The sequence below is a fragment of the Epinephelus moara genome, chromosome 21, assembly GCF_006386435.1.
Source record: "Epinephelus moara isolate mb chromosome 21, YSFRI_EMoa_1.0, whole genome shotgun sequence".
Taxonomy (NCBI): Eukaryota; Metazoa; Chordata; class Actinopteri; order Perciformes; family Serranidae; genus Epinephelus; species Epinephelus moara.
In genome coordinates, this window is record NC_065526.1 from 12,013,931 (window position 1) to 12,032,411 (window position 18,481).

The 18,481-nt window shown below is 38.9% G+C and overlaps 1 protein-coding gene across 2 annotated transcripts; it reads right to left on the reverse strand.

Moving 5' to 3' along the window:
• Window positions 1-2,473: 2,473 nt before the first annotated feature.
• On the reverse strand, window positions 2,474-18,394 carry LOC126409034 (mitochondrial coenzyme A transporter SLC25A42-like). Of its 2 annotated transcripts, none has more exons than XM_050074906.1 (8): window positions 18,047-18,394; window positions 14,652-14,830; window positions 13,035-13,146; window positions 12,777-12,802; window positions 12,357-12,523; window positions 11,097-11,213; window positions 10,372-10,523; window positions 2,474-10,260 (listed from the first exon to the last, which is right to left on the reverse strand). In XM_050074906.1, exons 2-8 carry the CDS (start codon window positions 14,742-14,744, stop codon window positions 9,935-9,937), a joined length of 993 nt encoding a protein of 330 aa, XP_049930863.1. In that variant the 5' UTR covers window positions 14,745-14,830; window positions 18,047-18,394; the 3' UTR covers window positions 2,474-9,934. The 2 variants fall into 2 exon arrangements, with proteins under 2 accessions (XP_049930863.1, XP_049930864.1); XM_050074907.1 differs by lacking the exon at window positions 18,047-18,394 and adding an exon at window positions 14,933-15,281.
• Window positions 18,395-18,481: the final 87 nt, after the last annotated feature.

The window sequence follows — 18,481 nt, forward strand, 5'->3', positions numbered from 1 at the left end:
GTTTGTATAACATATAGACTTTTTTCTTCAGATTTTGCTGCTTCAACAGGACTTTAAGTGACTCAGAGATTTTTATGTGCTTTCCTTTTAATTCATAAAAATAAAGAAACAATTATCTATTAGTGCACAGGCCCAACAGAAGCTAACTAAGCTACAGTACAGGCCAGACTCTTAAATAAAGGCTAATTAATAGAAAATGTCTGCTAACCTTACAGTTTTAATATTGAATAGACTATTTTAAAATGGAAACTGCAGTAAAAACCCTGCTCTGTTATTATTTTAGTTATTTTTTCATTATTATTTTAAAAAATCTAAAACAAAGGCAGCATTTTCTTTTCGAAGCTTGACTTGAGGAACGAATTCAGGCCTACATGACGTTATCCGCAGGCCTAGAGTACAGTGCAGATTTTTGTCTTTGTCTTTTAATTTAAAAAAAAGAGAGAAATTGTAGGTATTGTTTAAAAAGAAGCATCAATGTGGTTTTACAGCGTTCAACTTCAAAATCAAACACAATCTAACATAGCAAAAAATAAGAAGAAAGAACAAACAAAATTTTATCTTGTGGCACAATCAGAATGGTACATGTATTTTTCATCAACTTATATATATATTTATATATATTTAATTCAGTGTTCCCTGGGTTTTGCATTAAAATGAAAAAGAAAATTGAGTTATTAAGAATACATTTGAAATGGCAGGAAATTAGTGTTTTTTGCTTCTTTTATTTCAGATAGAAAGAAAGAAAGAAAGGAGAGAGAGAGGGAGAGAGAGAGAGAGGGAGAGAGCAGCCATCATCTGAATAAATGCAAATTGGGTCTGCCTCCACCTGGCATCATGCCAAGTATCTATAGCAACCACATCCTCTGACAGCCTCCGTCCATCCCTCCCTCCTTCACTCTCTAATTAGTCCTCTATCTTCCCTATAGCTCTTTTCTTCTGGTGCTTTTTTTCTCCCACGTTCCCAGAAATCTGTACACAAAGACTCTGAGCTCTCTGTCCGGTTCAAGAAGAAAACCAAATATTTCACCTCATTTAAACAGCCACAAACACGCAGTAAAATACCCACAAATAAATAAAATATGTATTTCTTTTCTTTCTTTCTAACAATAAAAAACACCATACATCTAAATCTAGTCTCAAACACCCAATATATTTGAATGATATCAGGGATTTTAAATTAATTAGGACCGTTTTCGGCGCGGGTTCCTATGTTGCCATGTTGCGTTCACGGTCAAGTTCAAAGCTTCAGCACGGCCTCAGGCAGCAGCGGCAGCAGCAGCACCGTCTGACCCAGCTCACCTTCCCTCAGCTCACCGCGCCGGGCTGCACCGCCACCTACCGGCCATCTGTGGAGCTACAGCCCGAGAAGGTCACTCATTCATGGGGATGGAGCGACCCCCAGTGGTCACTGCAGGTCATTACATAGCCTACCATGTGTCCTCAGTCTGAACAAAGACACCTTGTTATGTGAGGGGGAAATAATATATTTAATATAAACACATAAATAAATTGATTAATTAATTAATGACCACGATAATAATAAAAGAAAAATAGACATAAATAAATGTATATGAATGAGTGAAGAATGCTATATTTTTCTGTAGATGTCATTACATACCACATTTTGTCAGCTGAAAAATTTAATTTTTTTTTTTTTTTTTTTTTAAATAAAAGCATAAAATAAAATAAAAAGTCCTATGTGTGGGGCCCAAAAGTGACATAGGAAATAATAAATAAGTAAATAAATAAGCACAATAATAATTATAGAAGGAAAAACATGTTGCCATTACAAACCTGTGTTGTCAGCCTAAACAAAAAAACCTTGTAATGTATGAGGGCCCAAAAGTGACATGGGAAATAATAAATAAATAAATAAATAAATGAGCATGATAAAAATAAAAAAAAAGAAAGAAAAATGTTGCAATAAATAGATAAATAGATGAAAGTATGCTGCATTTTTCTGTATTTATTGATTTGTGTACATATATATTATTTATTTTATAATTGATTTATATTTATAAATCTAAATATATTTGGTATAACTTTGTTCATTTCCCTAGTAATGAACTCACTCATTTATATTTCCATATGTATGTATTTATTTCCAAATGTACTATTTATACTTATCGCCACAATTTTTTAAACTGCATTTAGTATGTGTTTATAGGTAATTAGGTGATACATTTATTACCAATTTATGCATTTATTACTATTCTTTGGGTCATTACTGTTAGCAGTCCACTAAATGGGGTAATTACTAATAGGAATGTATACATATAATTATGCTTTTAAATTCTGAGGTGGTCGATTTGGTGATTCCAGTTATTATGTGTTCATGCCGTGTCCTCAAAGACCACACTGAACATATTTTATTTAAACCTAAGTTTTAATCCATGGCCAAAAGAAACTCCGTAAGTACAAACATTCAAGGACAGGATCAGAACAGTAGAATAGAAAAAAACGAGCATCAATGTGTTGTTAACATCCAGTTTTATTTGAAAACTTTCCTACAGATACACCATCATCACTAGAGACCGGACACAGGGTGTAGGTACGGTTACATTCAGTTGGCACAAATCACTGGGATTGACAAAACAGCCGCTGCATCACTGCTGCACTGAAACAAAAACAACACAAGGTGATCCGTTGAAACATGCAAACACAGTAGCATCGTTTGTCTGCACGTCACTTACCGACAAATAAGGTTAAAACAACTAAATTTGCTTTTAAGAGAGCAAATAAAATCTGATTTTTTTCCCAGTTTTGTTTCTGTAGTGTGTCAGTATTCCTCATTATTAAGCCACTGTCAGGTTCACAACTAAATATGTACTTTTTTGGCATTTCATGATTGTCTGGGTTGTTGTGTATTTCATTATGTATTTATCCATCTCCTATGATCTATAGTTGGATCAATAGGTGGATGATAAGATTACAAAGCTCTTCCAATTGAAATCAGGGTTCAGATAACCATTAAATTTCAAATTAGTCCTAGTCTGGTTGGAATGGATGGGTTGGAGTCTGCTAGGGAGCCAAGGGTCATGCATTTCACCCTAGACAGCAAAACCCTGCAAGGCAGTTTTATAGCTTTACAAAATTCACATACAAAAACTGGAGCTGAAGTTATACATTCAGTCACAGAGGTCTCACAATCCCAAACGTCAAACCCCCCGCTGCTGTCCCTCAAATACTCGGAACTTCAAGACCGAAGCAAAGGCTAGAAAATGGAAGCAACCTTCAAAAAGGTTAGTAGAAGTAGCTCAGTCATAGTAGAAACATTACTATTCCTCGCCAGGCACTTGAGTCAGTAACTACCCTTCACTCAGCTTTCGGTTACTGTGTACTTTCTGCTATGCAGCATTCGTGCACGCTTCAGCTCAGAGCATGTGCAGGTTTCAAGCTGTCATTGATCAAAACTCAGTTACACATATTTTCAAACTATTAACAAAGGCAAGACGTAAAGATTACACACTGATATTAAAAGACTAGACTTGCATCTGTTGTTAACATGAATGCATCACCACTGTTTGCTGATTAGAATAATATATGTGTTTATGTGTCTGTCATCAGAGCACTGCTACAATCCTCCTGATTCACTGAAGAAGAAGAAAACAATAAAAACATCAAACATAAAATGATGATGGTCAGACAGGCCCGTCAGGGGAGAGCAGAGTTCAGTGAAGTAGCTGCGGTAGTCCCTAAACTTCTTGCTTAAGAAGCCCTTTTTCTATCACTCAGTAAACTGACGACCCCTGACTAAAGGACATATCTTATGGATATTTCATATTCTATTAACTACAGAACAATAACAGTGCAGAACAACTGATAAACTGTACAGTTAACGCAAATATTGAATACAATAACTGCAGGACGTTTGTGTAACTCGAGCAATTTGGATGAATTTTGAGCAGAATTTTTCATGCAAATATCACAGATGAGTCTTCCTAATATTTGTAGAAACTTTTAATATAATACTCTATTTTTGACATACATACTTAATAGGCTTCTTTTTAGACAAACTAACTGTTTTCTTCTCCTTTTGCTTGGCCATTGTTCTATCAGCTCTTTGGTTGTTTTAACTACGTACGTTTCTAAAGCAGGATGAGGCTGTTCAGCAGAGACTGACGACTCTATTTATATCTTGAATAATAATCTAAACTTTGAAATGATTTCATTTAGTTTGCATCAGAGAGATGAATTAAATGCTGAGATATAGGTCTACTGTATGATTTTATCAAGGCTTCTCTACGCTCCCGTGAAGCTTTTGGTGACCCCTAGTGGGGTCAGGACCTCCGCTTGGGAACCAGTTGCCTACTGGGCTGAGTATCGAATCTCGAAACTTTTTTGGGGCTGACCCAAATGGTATTCTTCACTCATTTATGATGGGATATTTTCTTACTTCAATAGTTAATTTACCAATTTTAAACTAATTTATTCAGACTATGTTTACTATGCTGCTTGTTTTTAAACATATTTGACATTTCAGAAGTTTGGCCATTTGTTAAACAAACAAAAAAAGTTTGAAAAAATATTTGCATTCCTCTAAGTAACATATCAAAAAAGTATTGTTGTGGTATTAGTGCAACAGTGATTAGCATTATATACCAAGTCCTAGAACAGAAATAATCAGTCGATAAAATGATTGGTTAAAGGAGCTGTATACAACATTCAGAGAATTAATATTTCAGCAAAAAACTAATTGCTATGTAAAGATATAGTGAGGTAATAGAGTCCTGAGCAGAGAATTAAGTCACACTCCCTCTGTGTGTGTTGTAATCCCAGCTTCTCGGCTTTTTGGGGTAGACAGTCCTGCATCACACTGACTAGCTCATCGCCGCCACTCCGCACTGCCCTCTTACGTCGGTTACAGCAGTGTCATTGCCGAAGCACAGTGCTCACCTTCCAGTTCCCCCTAGCCTGGATCCAGACCATAGACCCCGCCCACTCAACTGAGTAGGCTTGCATCTCTTGTCTGGCATACTGCAATGAATTTGCGATTTATCTCGTCCAAACAATGGACGGACCAATGAACGCCGGGGGTAGGGGTGGGTCTAGCGATTAGCCAATCAGCGCCACGCTGATGTCAAGCTGTATGCTGGTGGGTAACTGGTGAGGATAGCAACAATGGCGACCGCTACAGATCCTACAGACCACATTAACGATGCTATTGAGGTATTTCGCCACTACTTGCGTTAATGGAGGACCAAATTAAGGAAGCTGCTAAACTGGATTTAATGGTGATGCAGCTGGGCGTGCACGACGACGGAGACATTTTAAACAGGCACTGTCAGACTGAAGGTTCTGGGAGCTTCAGTCTGACACTCAGGCTAAATTCCCCCCTCAGGTTAACAATGTTAGCTCTATCAGCACTGTTAGCACCGTTAGCTGCTAGCCACCAGCTCAGCCCCCTCCATATCGAGAGCCGTGTGCAGACAATCTCGCCCCAGAATCTGAAGCATAGATATGCTCTGAATGTCGCATACAGCTCCTTTAATGGACAAATAAATGTATCAATTCCAATTTAATAATCAATTAATCTTCTAAATAGTGAAGACATTAAATGATTCGAGATTCACACATTTAAAATGCTCCTTTTCTACAGCAGTGAATAGTTTGAGTTGTTTGTCTGCTGGTCAGAACACAGACAGTAAGCAATGTTAACGGACACTTTGATAATTAAAATAATGTATAGATTAATCTGTATTTAAAGCTTAGTAGTGAAGCCCTAGTAGAGTTTTTTTAATATAGTATAACAATATCATTAAAGGTATACTATGCAGGGTTTTCCTAATAAACAATTTAGAGGCTCATACAAAAATAGTCCGCTGCAACCATCACTTATGACCCACTAGAAGTATGTGGTGGTGACCCTGCCCCCCGCCCATATTTTCTCATGTCTGCGACGTCCTGTTGCTTTGGTCTGGACTTTATAAAAAGGTAGCGACCACGTAGTAGCAGCACAAATTCAAAAGACGGCTAAGAGAGATCGCAGACAGAGCTTGCTGCAAAATGAGTCTGGGGTTGGCTTTGACTTTGGCTGATGAGCACTGAAGGAAATAATGGGGACGCAGAGCAACACAGGGTTTGCCTGTTTTCTGCTGGACAGGTAGGTGTTGGCGGTTAGTTTAGTTAGCTTTCTATTAGCACAACAAATAGAGTAGTAGCTTGCAGTGTGTGTACTAGCAGTTTATTGAGGAGGGGCTCAGTTTACAAAAAGTAACTGGCATTTCCTGCATAGTTTACCTTTAATATTACACTATTGTTTTTTGAGTTCCTTCAGGGTTGGTTTTAAACTAACTTGAGTTTGTGTAGTGGAGAAAACGTCATGCTTTATTCTGGTGAGGATGACACTCTCCTGCCCTCTGCCCCACCTGGCTCTGCACTCAGCTGCTCTCTCAGCATGTGCGCTCTAAGTATAGAAACTATTGACACTCTTCAACACCTGTGAACCTGCATCAATACTGTTCAAACTGTCTCACATACAAATGACAACCGAGCAGCTATTTCCATTCTTAGCACTGCTCAACATAACACACAGATATGTGAGGATTTCATGAGCGTTTGATTTACGTTTTGAGGTAATGTACAACACTGCAAACACTAAAATATACTCGATCACGCCTGTAACACAGAGCTCAAGCTATTTCTTCACTATGTGTGTGCATAATTCCAGTCAAGCTAATCCATTAGCAAATACTGCTACAGCTCTACGACATGTGCCGAGCAAACCCCCTGCAGCTGCTGAACCAACAGCAAATGGAAGACAACATTTGTGTACTCGATGTGACGCTGTGTGCATCTGTATCAGTGACATATGGGACATAATATTAAAAACACCTCTCAACATATCGATATCCAAAACAACACGACTAAAGCGACGCCTCTCACACAGCATCAACCACAGAATATTGTACACTTCATACAGGCAGTACTCACTGCACGGTTGTTGTATTGATTTAGATGTTACATGTGTTCCTACTGAGGCTGTCAAAAGTATTGATACCTTGATAATTTTCAAAAAAACGTTTGTTTAAAACGATACGATCTCTGTCAATTAAACATCCGATAGTACCGAAAGTTCTGAAGCTATTAAAGAACATAAAAACAAAACAGATCTACAACCAGCCAACACAGTCTGTCAGAGATACATGAAATGGACATGACCTTCTAAACAACGCACTACACTGTTAATGTGTGTCATTCTGCAGGGACAATGCTAGGGACATCAGAGCATCAGCCAGAGGGGACTGCTCGGCTAAATTTAGGAAAACTGCTTTCAGACATTTAGCATTTTTAGTTAATGCAGCAGATAAATGGAACTTAATTCCCATCTAAATCAGAGAATGGACAAGTTTGAGTATTTTTAAAACGACATTCAAACCATGGTTCAAGACAAATCAATCATGTGATCACTGATCTGAACCTGTGAATGGAATAAACTGTTTTCCAAGACTATATAACATATATACATTTTATATGTGATGTACTGTTTATAAATTTGCAAACTTTTAATCTTTATCTGTATTGTCTTTTAATATTTTTCTGTCCAGGAACTGAAGATGCTAATTAGCTATATAGCTAACTCTGGCTTGACAGTTGTATTGTGCATGGTACCTGTTACTGTAAATAAACTAATAAACTAAACTGAACGTGGTGGTGGGCACCAAATGTGTTAAAGTTGGGTGCTGGCAACATGAAAACAATGCCAATGCAAAAAAGCAGCTGCAGTTTGGTTAGGTTAAGGGAAAGGAAAAAGCTTGGTTAGATTTAGAGAACCAAAGGAATACTTGGTTACGGAAAAGATCGAGGTTTTGGTTGAAATAACTTTGTACAGGGCGTAGGTGATGTCAAGTTATGTACTTTGAATAGTTACATAAAGCAGTACCTGTGTAAAGTACCAATATAAAGTACTTTGTGTAGTTCTGTTAAATCTGTAAATTCCAGTCACTACGCTGACTTTTGGTTTCAAACTGGGCACAAACAGCAGTCTCCTGGTTGAAAGTCCATGTTTGTTTGACCCATCCACCACTGCTCCTACCCGCCCTTTGCTATGCATGTATTAAGAGATATGAAAGTTGCTCAGTGGCGCATGAAGCCAAAAAAGCCCTATTCCCGTGGTATGAAATCACCTGAATGATCCGCACGTATGCATCACTGGGCCCATAAACCAAGCGCACCAGACTTCTGCTGGCCGAACCAGCCACTTCTGATTTAGTACACCGCTAACTGGAATGGAAATAAAATGAATTAATCAAACGGCTCTGCTAGACTTGCCAAATGTTATCTGACTGAATGGATTAAATAGTGATGTTGAAAGGAGTCATTTCACGAGGGTTGTGACGCTACAAAAAATGTATCCACTGATAAATAGACGTCTCTTTCCCAATGTTAGTATGTGGGAAAGTCTTAGTGGCCAACTGCATTATGTGCAGACTCTGGAGTTGTAATTCCACTGTTTGGCCACTACAAAAACTGGCTTCAAAGCCAGACACACTTCCCGTGGGCCTGCCCTACACAGACTTTCTCGCTCGATACTGAATCCATGTGTCCACCATGACAAAAGATCTTAACTGACTTTGCATTGGCATCGTTTTTGTGTTACCAGCACGTGACTTTAACATATTGTGCGCCCATCACCATATAATGCGTTGTTAAGGCTTTGTGTCCATTTCACGCAATTCTGAGATCAGGCTGTACCAGCAGTGTGATGGTTGTTATTTTAAAAAAGAAAAAAATATAATATTTTGTGTTCCTAGTTTTATTTCTCCTTTTAGCGGTGGCGTCAGAAGATGTATCGAGGATTGTTTTTTTACACTAGTATTGTTTCAAATTTAAAACAACATTAGTTGCTACTAAACTGTTAATTCAGTGTATATGATTTCACATTTGGAAAATGACCTGTTAAATTGCTTGATGTGCGTTACATGCGACTAAATGTCAGTTACTTTCAGCTAGCATTCCCAACTAGCGCTGAAATCTGTCTAATCATCTGTATTAATAATACAAATAACAAAACTCTCTATCACAATTGACAAAATTAAACAAAAAAACAAAAAAAAAACATGACATGATCACAGTGAAAACAAATAAAATCATATGGGCACTCTTTGTACTTCACATCTGTTGGCACTGGCATAAGATCCAGCTCAATTATCTGCTGTACAAATAAAAGTCAGTCTTGGAGTGCTCAAATCAGAAACTGGACTCATAGTGATTTCAATATATTCAACTCAAAGAAAAACTGACCATATGACGGCAGTAACAGTAATGCTGTTACCTCTCTGCTAGGCAAGATTTTTGCTATGTAGTTGTACTCTGAGAACTTTTGTGCTTAAATATACAAACACCACTAACATCATATCATCTACGATTAACTCATATCGTAACCTTTGGTATAATTCCTTAAAACAAACGCACTCACAATAAAACCAATCTCAAGGGGGCAAATTTTACTGTTATTAAATCAAATGCATCTTAAAAGTTAATAAATGAGTGGCAACCTACATTGCATTGGAAGGTGTCAGTTTTAAGCAGACACACAAGGCAGTTGGGAGGCTTCAGTGTGTGTGTGAAGCTCTTAGACTGGCAAATACACTCGCAGGCCTGGTCCACGACGGCAGGAGCGTTATAATTTATGTGTACACACAAACACACATAAAATCACTGAGCATATTGCACTTAGCTGTACAGGACAACAGTGTGTACAGGTACTCTGTACCGTCCAACATACCTCATGCCTGTAGGGACTGTGCATTCCCCGCTGCACACAGATAAAGCGAGAGAATACATTAATATCACACATCCTGAGCGAGTGTGTGTTTCGCTTTTATGCAGCGAAACAAACTCGTCACTCTCTCACTTCTTTTCTCTTCACAGGGTGTATGTATGGGGAGCTTCTCTTCCTGTTACCCCCCATTTTCCTCTACCTCTATCATTATTATCGTGCCGTATAGCCCATTTGCTCCAGCTTCCTCAGGAGGATCTGAGTAAGGTCAAAGGTGGTGAAGCTGATGCCCACCGCCATGGGCCCTTTCACCCAGTTCATACTGAGACCTTTGTAGAGTCCACGGACGATCCCTTCTTCAGACACAATCTCCCTCATGGTGCCCAGGATGGTGCCGTATGTGTGACCCGTGACTCCCGCAGTCTGCATGCGGCGTCGCACCACATCCAGAGGGTAAGACGCCGACTGGCCAATAAGACCAGCACAGGCTCCAAATGCTAGACGTTCATGTGTGTAGGGCTGTGAGCGCCCGCTGTGCTCTGCATGGGACAGAAGGATATAAAGGAGTGCCATTTTATATATGCAACATTAACATTAGGTGTGAAAGAACACGTTGCAGGTAAATAGATGCATTGGCAGTGGTGCGTTACCTGCATGTATTTTCTTCAATGTGTCATAGGTAAAAAAGCTGAGACCAGCGTAGGGAATAACACCCAGCATGGTGGGAGTGAAGCCTCTATACAATGTCTTCGGGCCCTCTTCTCGGGTTATTCGCATAAACACGTGCAGGATGTTACTGTACCTAAACAGAGGAGGTACCACAAACACAATAAACATCAAATTGGATGCTTAATTGTACAGCAAAATGCTCCTGCTCAGAATTTGACTCTGGCATCCTGGCAGAAAAAAATCTAAGTCTGTTTTCATTTAGAAGAAGCTCGACATCACTCAACAGCAGTATGTGAATTTCATTTGAAGCAAAACAGGAACTCAACTACTTCTGAAGCCAGTGCAGTGACACAACAGTTTCTTGTGTCACCTACTCTATGTTTTTTTCTGACTGACATATTTTCAAGTCATTAGTAATAAGTTTTGGCCAGTAATGAGCGCTTTGCAGGACTTAGCGAATGATTTAGAGCATCATCCCTGACAGATCCGAGACCTCCACAATGTTGTGCTATTTAAATTTATCATGCATTGCTGTGTAGTGTCATGGCTCTTGAAAAGCCTTCAAATTTTCCATATTTTATTCACAGCAACACTCATATCAATGTAGCCCCTTGTTTTGTTTTGCTGTAGTGCTATTGTCAGTGTGTATATGTGTGTGTTAAACACCCATTGATGACTGTGTATTGGCAATTAAAGATGGCCTTACATTTCCTTTGGTGTTACAGCCATCCTAGCTCGCACCATGTCCAGAGGATAGGTCAGCATGGCTGCTGTCAAACCAGCCATAGACCCGGCAAGAAATCTGGGAATTAGAGGAAGGGCTCTGGAACACAGAGAAAACAACTGTATACATCAGCCTTTCAGATTTTGTATTACTCCACAAGACAAAGACAATCCTAAATGAGCTTTAAATTCAAATGTAAAGATAAAGGTCAATAGATGAGCCAGCAGACCTGAGTAGTAGGTCTACTAGTGTAAACTGGGGCCGTAATGGTATGCGTATTCATGCTGTACTGTACCATCACCATACAAGGTTTACAGTGTGGTGCACGCAGCTGCACACAGAGCACATGGTATGCAGAACAAAGTTCACAAGCGTGAGCTCCAATCAAACACTTTCAGCTGTAAGCTTCTGGCAACACATGCTGAGATTAGCACAACAAGCTGATTGTCAGGCTGTAACATGCGAGACAGTCACACTATGGCGAGCGCAACTGAGGAGTTGGAAGGCCAGCCTGCAGGTTCCTGGTCAGCTACAGGGGACGAGGATGGCGTCGGCGTTGCTCTGTGGTTGTAGGGGATGTAAACAGAAACAAATCCAACATGCTAAAGCACATTCAACGTTATCACCCAGATGTGCGGATTACTGGGATGATAAATGTTTGGGAGCTTTAAATATGTAAATATAGCCACGGTGTAACTAATGCTAATTGAAACACTCCTCCTAATGCACAAGTTTTATTTTTCCATCCTTCCATCAATCCATTTTCAACCGCTTATCTGAAGTCAGGTCGTGGGGGCAGTAGGCTGAGCAAAGTATTCCAGATGCCCCTCTCCCCAGCGATGCTTTACAGCTCTTCCTGGAAGATTATTCTATATCATTCTATTTATTTAGTATTTTCAATTTTATAGCGTAACAGATGCTTTTCAGTTTTATAGCCTGTTGTGTCCAGTTGCCTTTTGGAAAAGTGTTTGTTAAGTGTTGGTACAGTGTAACGCAGATATGTTTGAAGTGTTCCTTATTTTTATGATAATTTAAGTTCAACAAACTTGTCAGTAGGCAAAAAGTTACATCCCCAGCTAGGAGACTTTGGCTGCCCAAAATAAATGAGAAGAAATGTATCCTTATGCATCTGTTTTATTCCAAATGTTCTGAACTCTCACCAAACCTTGAGTCCTAAACCGAGTATGAAGCAAACCGTGACCTATGTGTGCTGTTACACCTCTAGTATAAAGTGACACTTACTTCCCCTGAAAGCCGTAGTAGCCTCCCAACAGCCCCTTGTACTGCTCGTGTGCACAGAACTGGATGGCGGCGTACGGGATGACTCGCACCATGGTGGCAGAGTTCCCCCTCCACAGACTGAGGAGGCCATCCTTCAGGTAGGTCCGGTAGATCAATCTGTAGGCCTCCTGTAATGTGGTGTGCACACATAAACACATACATGTTCCTGATTGATTGATAATATATATATATATATATATATATATATATATATATATATATATATATATATTTTTTATTTTTATTTTTTTTTAATAGATTTTTGTCTTTGAACATCTTTCTGCTTATATTAACTGCAATGAATGTGAATCAATCTCTTCTTATGAATGAGAATCAATTGAATAACTAAGAAACTGACATTAAATATGTGATCAAACTTACCTTAGCAGAGAATCTTGCTGAAGACACTAAAAACAAAACATATGTGCAATATAAATAACATGTATGTGTCCAGTGTTTCTGTAGGTCATCATACATTTACTAATATTCTTATTTATATGACTGACAGAGCAACACAGCTAAAAAAAACAAACAAAAAAAACAAACACTGGTTCTCGATATAACTCCATGGCTTCCATGTGGGTCATTTCTAATTTAAAATCTGTTTCCACTTTTAGGTCAGCAGAGAATCCAACTTGCCTTGGAAAATGATTTTAGTCCTGTCCAGAGGGGCGACAGCTGTCTTGGCCACAGCGCCTGCTAAAGCCCCAGAGAAGAGCGAGTTGAGGACAGAGCGCGTGAGCTTCGGGCCCTGCAGAGCGATGGAGGAATGACATTTAGGGTTACCAACACCAACGTAGTGAATCCTGTAAAAACTGCCTCCTCATGTGAGCAACGTCATGTTTGAGATGCTGTTGATCATTAAACTGGAGTTATGTGAGTATATTAGATGACGTCTGACTGACCAGTTCATAAAACATTATAAAGGAGATCAGATGACCTCATATGACTTCCTTCAAATATAGAAAGTACAGATAATACACAGACACTGAAATAACCTCAGGATGCCGATACAGTTCTACCATTGAAGATCACCACATAATCACAATCTCTTTATTCTACACAATACAGTCATCGCTCACTTTGAGCAATGTGTCACGTTCCCTTGACAGGAGTTAATCACAAAAAATATAGCTATGTTAATATCAAGAGTATCATAAAAGAGAAGGGAAATCTTAAAAAGAATGTACATTGTGGTTATTATTATGTGATATTTGAAAGTCAACTCTAGCTTGACATTGCACTAGTGAGTCTTTGGCCTTAGAGATGCTTACATATTTTGTTTGGGATCATTCATCCAAACTAGAAACACTCAGTGACTGCTCTGAAGTCTCTGGAGTTGCTCCAGTATTCACTTACAATTAAGCAGCTATATTATTTTCTAATTCAAACTGACATGTAAAAAACTAGATAAATAAAACATGGACTTCATTTTTGAGTGTATTTTTTTCCTTCTCCAATCAAAAATACATATTTTTCCTTTCACCTGTCGTGCTATTTATCAATCTAGATTGTTTTGGTGTGAGTTTTGGAATGTTGGAGATATCAGCTGTAGTGATGTCTGACTTCTCTCTGATATAACGGATCTAGATGACACTCAGCTTGTGGTGCTGAAACCGCCAAAAAATACATTTGAAAAACTCAACAGCAATATCTCTTTCCAGAAATCATGACCCGATTACTCATGATAATCCATAGACCATGTTGTGAGCAATTTCATATAGGAACTATTTTCCTTTTACCCAACTAATTCTGCCATCACCACTCAGAAAAAAGCGTGCATCTCCTCATGGACGAGAAGCTCGAACTCTATTCGTGGCAGCGCGAGATGTAAATGTAAATGGCTTCCTCTTTGGCTGAGCTGTTGCGTTAGCTAGCTCAGTGGTGCTAGGTGAGCTCATCATAGATGCACACTTTCTTCTGCATGGTGGGTGTAGTTTGATAGAAAGAAAACAGTTCCTACATGGAGCTGCTCACAAAAAGGTCTGTGGATTATCTTGAGTTACTGGGTCAAGTTTCTGAAAAGAGATGTTACAGTTTTCCAAATGCATTTTTTGGCCCTCTGAGCATCACAAGTGCCATCTAGTTCCCTTGTGTTCAAGAGAAGATAGACATCTCTACAGCTGATATCTCTAACATTCATCAACTCACACCAAACAATCTAGACTGATTAGTAACACTAAAGCTAAGAGGAAAATGTGTATTTTTGATCCGGGGGTTAACTGTCACTTTAGGTGTTGAAGGATCGTATTTTACCCCATAGCGCACTTCTGACTGACTGGAGGAAGCCAGCGTCAGCACTTCTCCCTGCGTGTGTGATGCCCGTTGTTCCTGTACTCCTCTCCCCATCCCCGAGGACTACGCACAGCCGTCACTGAGCGTGCTCATGAATTCAAGCAGCGGCAGAGGGGAGCAGCAACACCAGGAGCTGAAAGCTACAGAGGAGAGGGAGAGGTCAGAGAGGAAGACAGAGGTCAGTGTTAGGTTGAAATTTAGCCTCAATATAAAACGATTGACAAGACATTTCCGTGGCTAACCTTCTGTGTCAGGATCAAGTGACAAGCATGACCTGCAGGCAGAGGAATCTATTCTCGTGTAGTGCTGTCATTCTCCCACACTCCCCCTTCTGACTAGAGAAATGCCCTGTAAGCATGTGATGACTAACAGACAGTGTTTGTCTTTAAACAAGAAATTGTAAATACAACACCCACCTCAAGTAAATAAGTTACCGAAACAATCCAATTACCTTTAACCAACTGCCACATCTCTCAAGGCTATATAACAGCACTAAGCAAAGTAGAACTACAATAAGTTAGGACAGAGTTTATGACTTGCAGGTCAAAGGTGTCTGTCTGAGCAAAACAGCAAAATAAAATTAAAAAAAGAGCACAACTGAAGCCCATTCAGGACATACTCGCCTATGTACTTAGTGGAGAATAACATGTGATGAACTTTAGAGGAAGAACATTATCTGGGGCGATTACTACATTAACAAACAAAGACGTCTGCACGTTCTGCAATGAGCTAATACTTTTACTGGACAAATCACTGATTCATGCAACCTTCAACCCACACAGGGTCACTACTACACGTATTTTACAGCCAAGCACCGCTTATACCAACTTCACTTTAAATCACCATTGAAACGTTTTCAAATATTAAAACTTGAACTGCAGGAGAATGCATATACAGCTGGCATTTTTATTTTTGCAGGGCTGCAATAATTCCTTTCAGGTTACTGTTCAATGAATGACCTACTGTTTTTAATAAATCACATTGGAACATATGTATATTTTCCACAACAGCAAAAAATAGAGTTCTATGTTATACACACTTAATTAATCTTCAGTCTGTGTTTTGATGACAGGAGTATTATTAAGATTATTTAGGGTTTAGATTTGTTTCTAGAGATATAAAGTTTATATTAGAGCGACAACAATTAATTGATAAGTTGTCTACTATTAAATTAATTGCTACTGTTTTGATAATCAATTAAGTCATAATTCTCTGATTTCAGCTTCCTAAATGTGAATATTTTCTAATTTCTTTACTCCTCTATGACAGTAAAATGAATATCTTTTGGTTGTGTACAAAACAAGACACTTGCAGATGTAATCTTGAGCTTTGGGAAACAACTACAGACATTTTTTGCCATTTCATGACATTTTATAGACCAAAAAACTAATCGATTAATTGAGAAAATGGTCGACAGACTGATGGACAGTAACCACCAATTGCAGACCTAGTTTAAAAAGTAAACTTGCTGTTGTAGACACGGCTGTTTCTGCTTTAAAAAGAACATTTTGCTGTACTGAATATATAAATAAATTATTACCCTACTCTGATTTTGTTCTGTGCTAGATTATTCCACTGGATGTTACAGGACAGCCCTGAAAAAATGGTAGCTTCAGCTTTAAAACTTCACCAAATATAACCTTTATCCAGCTTCAAAAAAGGGCCAGTATTATTCTGAATATTTATTCAAATTCTTTGGAGAAGTTCCACTTAAAACATCAGGGTTCATAGCATTTAGTAGCAGTGAGGAGAATCAAGCAAAACAAGATGGAGAGGGGAAGCCATGAGACAAGAGAGCAAACAGAGGGTCTGCTGAAAAGCTGGGTAGTCATGGGCAACTAGTATTGGCACCAATACAACAGGGCTTCATGCCAGATCCTCAAATGAGCACTTAAACCCCTAATGCGTACCCTTTCACCTCACCCACTGTCCTTACTTAGGGGACGTCCCTCACCCCTCCCAGCAGCCTCCTTCCCCATGAAGATCATTTTACAGTTCCTTGTTCCTGACAGCGAGCTATGTCTGCTCTGTGTGCCTTAGATCCAATGACCATACAACCTGCATTTTCAGCTGAGTTACTTACATGAGTCATCAGTAAAATATCAATGTGTTGGTGAACTGTAGTGTTTCAGACTGTGTCAAGATAACAATGACTGTCTGAAAGTTACAGGTGGAGATACAGGGTGGACGAGATAATAAGAGCACTTCATCCAATTCATTCCACAACAGCAGCAACAAAACAATTTTGACAAGTCCTGCATTTGCGATACGAGTCAAGATTTTAATGGGAATGGTAGATTTTGCATTTCATTTTCACTTAAAGCAATATTAAAGTCATGATAATGTGATTTTTGCTGGGGTCAGTACCAAACAAGTATGTTCTCTTACATCTTAAATACCATTTGAAGGCAGGGTTTCTCTGTAGCATCACAATGCTTCATTAATAATTGTATGTTGTGAGGCATTTTAGCTTCATCATTGGCCATATTGTAACTTCCATAATATTTTGATTAACCGTGCAGCCAATGATTTTATTACTGATTACATACACACATCAATATTTTATGCTTTTGCTTGTTTTATGTTAATTATTTTGTGTTTGCTTTTTGATTCTATGTTTACTTGTTTGTTTACTGAGGCGAGACTCCTTAAATAAGCCTCCAGGTTTGTTTGTTTTTATATATCAACCTGCACAGTTTTTTTTGTGTATTCCTGTTGTTTTGTTTTATTATGCAAATACATAAATTAATTAAATAAAATGAAATGTATGGATTTTTTTAATTGTTTGGTTTACATGTCAGCAAATAGTGCTCACTATTTTCCTGAGTAGAGGTGCTTATTTCATCAGACCAACAGCTCAAAATCCAGATATTTATTGGATAGAAAATAAAGAAAGGAAGCAAATCCTCACATTTTCCATTTATGCTTAACAACTGACTTAAATGATCAAACGATTATCAAAATAAAATCTGTCAATTTTAGCAGAATCCTGAGGTTGGTGGTGTTTCAGCAGGGGGCTGCATTAAATTGCAATCATGTTGTTTTATCCTCCTGGTGCCTTTTCTGTTACGTCAGTGCAATACTTCTGTAACAGCACATATGCTACCATTTTCCTGAGCAATTAATATTATTGTTATTCTGATTATTTGTGCTAACAATGGCACTGCATAACCACAAACAGGGCGTGATTACATCCAGCAATGTTAGTCTAGAATTAAACTTTCATTCATACACTAACCTCCATGCCTCTGCTTCTGTCTCTGTGGTTGCTGCTCTCACCAGTCTTGTTGAAACTTGCCCACTAACAAAACACAGCCAGCTAGCTGTCAAGTACTCACAAACACTGCATTTCTTACCTTATAAATTTGACACCAGCACGAAGACTTCTGTTTTGATATCCTTCAATTGCTGCGTTATTTCGAGTCGCTAGCAGGTTGTTGGGAAACTGTTTCCAAGTTAGCCAAACAGCAGGTCAAGTAACGTTAGCTAGCTGTTAGCTTGCTGCTACATTAACGTTAATGTTACTCTCGCCGACAGCCTTGTGGGTTTTTTAATAGTCACCTTGCGTCTAAGTAAAAATGTCCCCAGGTGTTGAAGGCACTGTCTTCCACACACTCACATATTAATTAGCTCTGCAGGGACTTGAAGTGACGAGCGTCGCCCATGCTGTTATTTCTGCCGTTACTGCTGCTGTGAGCGACCGAGGCAGTTAGTTCACGTTAGCTTGACCACAGTGAGGTTTGACAAGGACGAGCGCAGTGGCATTGTGGGAAATGGAGTCTGACTGAGGA

What these genes read in the sequence shown, in the direction of transcription:
- LOC126409034 (XM_050074906.1), bottom strand. Translation starts at nt 14,744, where the DNA reads ATGGGGAGAGGAGTACAGGAACAACGGGCATCACACACGCAGGGAGAA. An exon ending in TACTACGGCTTTCAGGGGAA is followed by an intron (nt 11,214 to 12,356) that starts GTAAGTGTCACT and finishes TCTGTGTTCCAG; the next exon opens with AGCCCTTCCTCTAATTCCCA. An exon ending in GCTGTAACACCAAAGGAAAT is followed by an intron (nt 10,524 to 11,096) that starts GTAAGGCCATCT and finishes TCCTCTGTTTAG; the next exon opens with GTACAGTAACATCCTGCACG.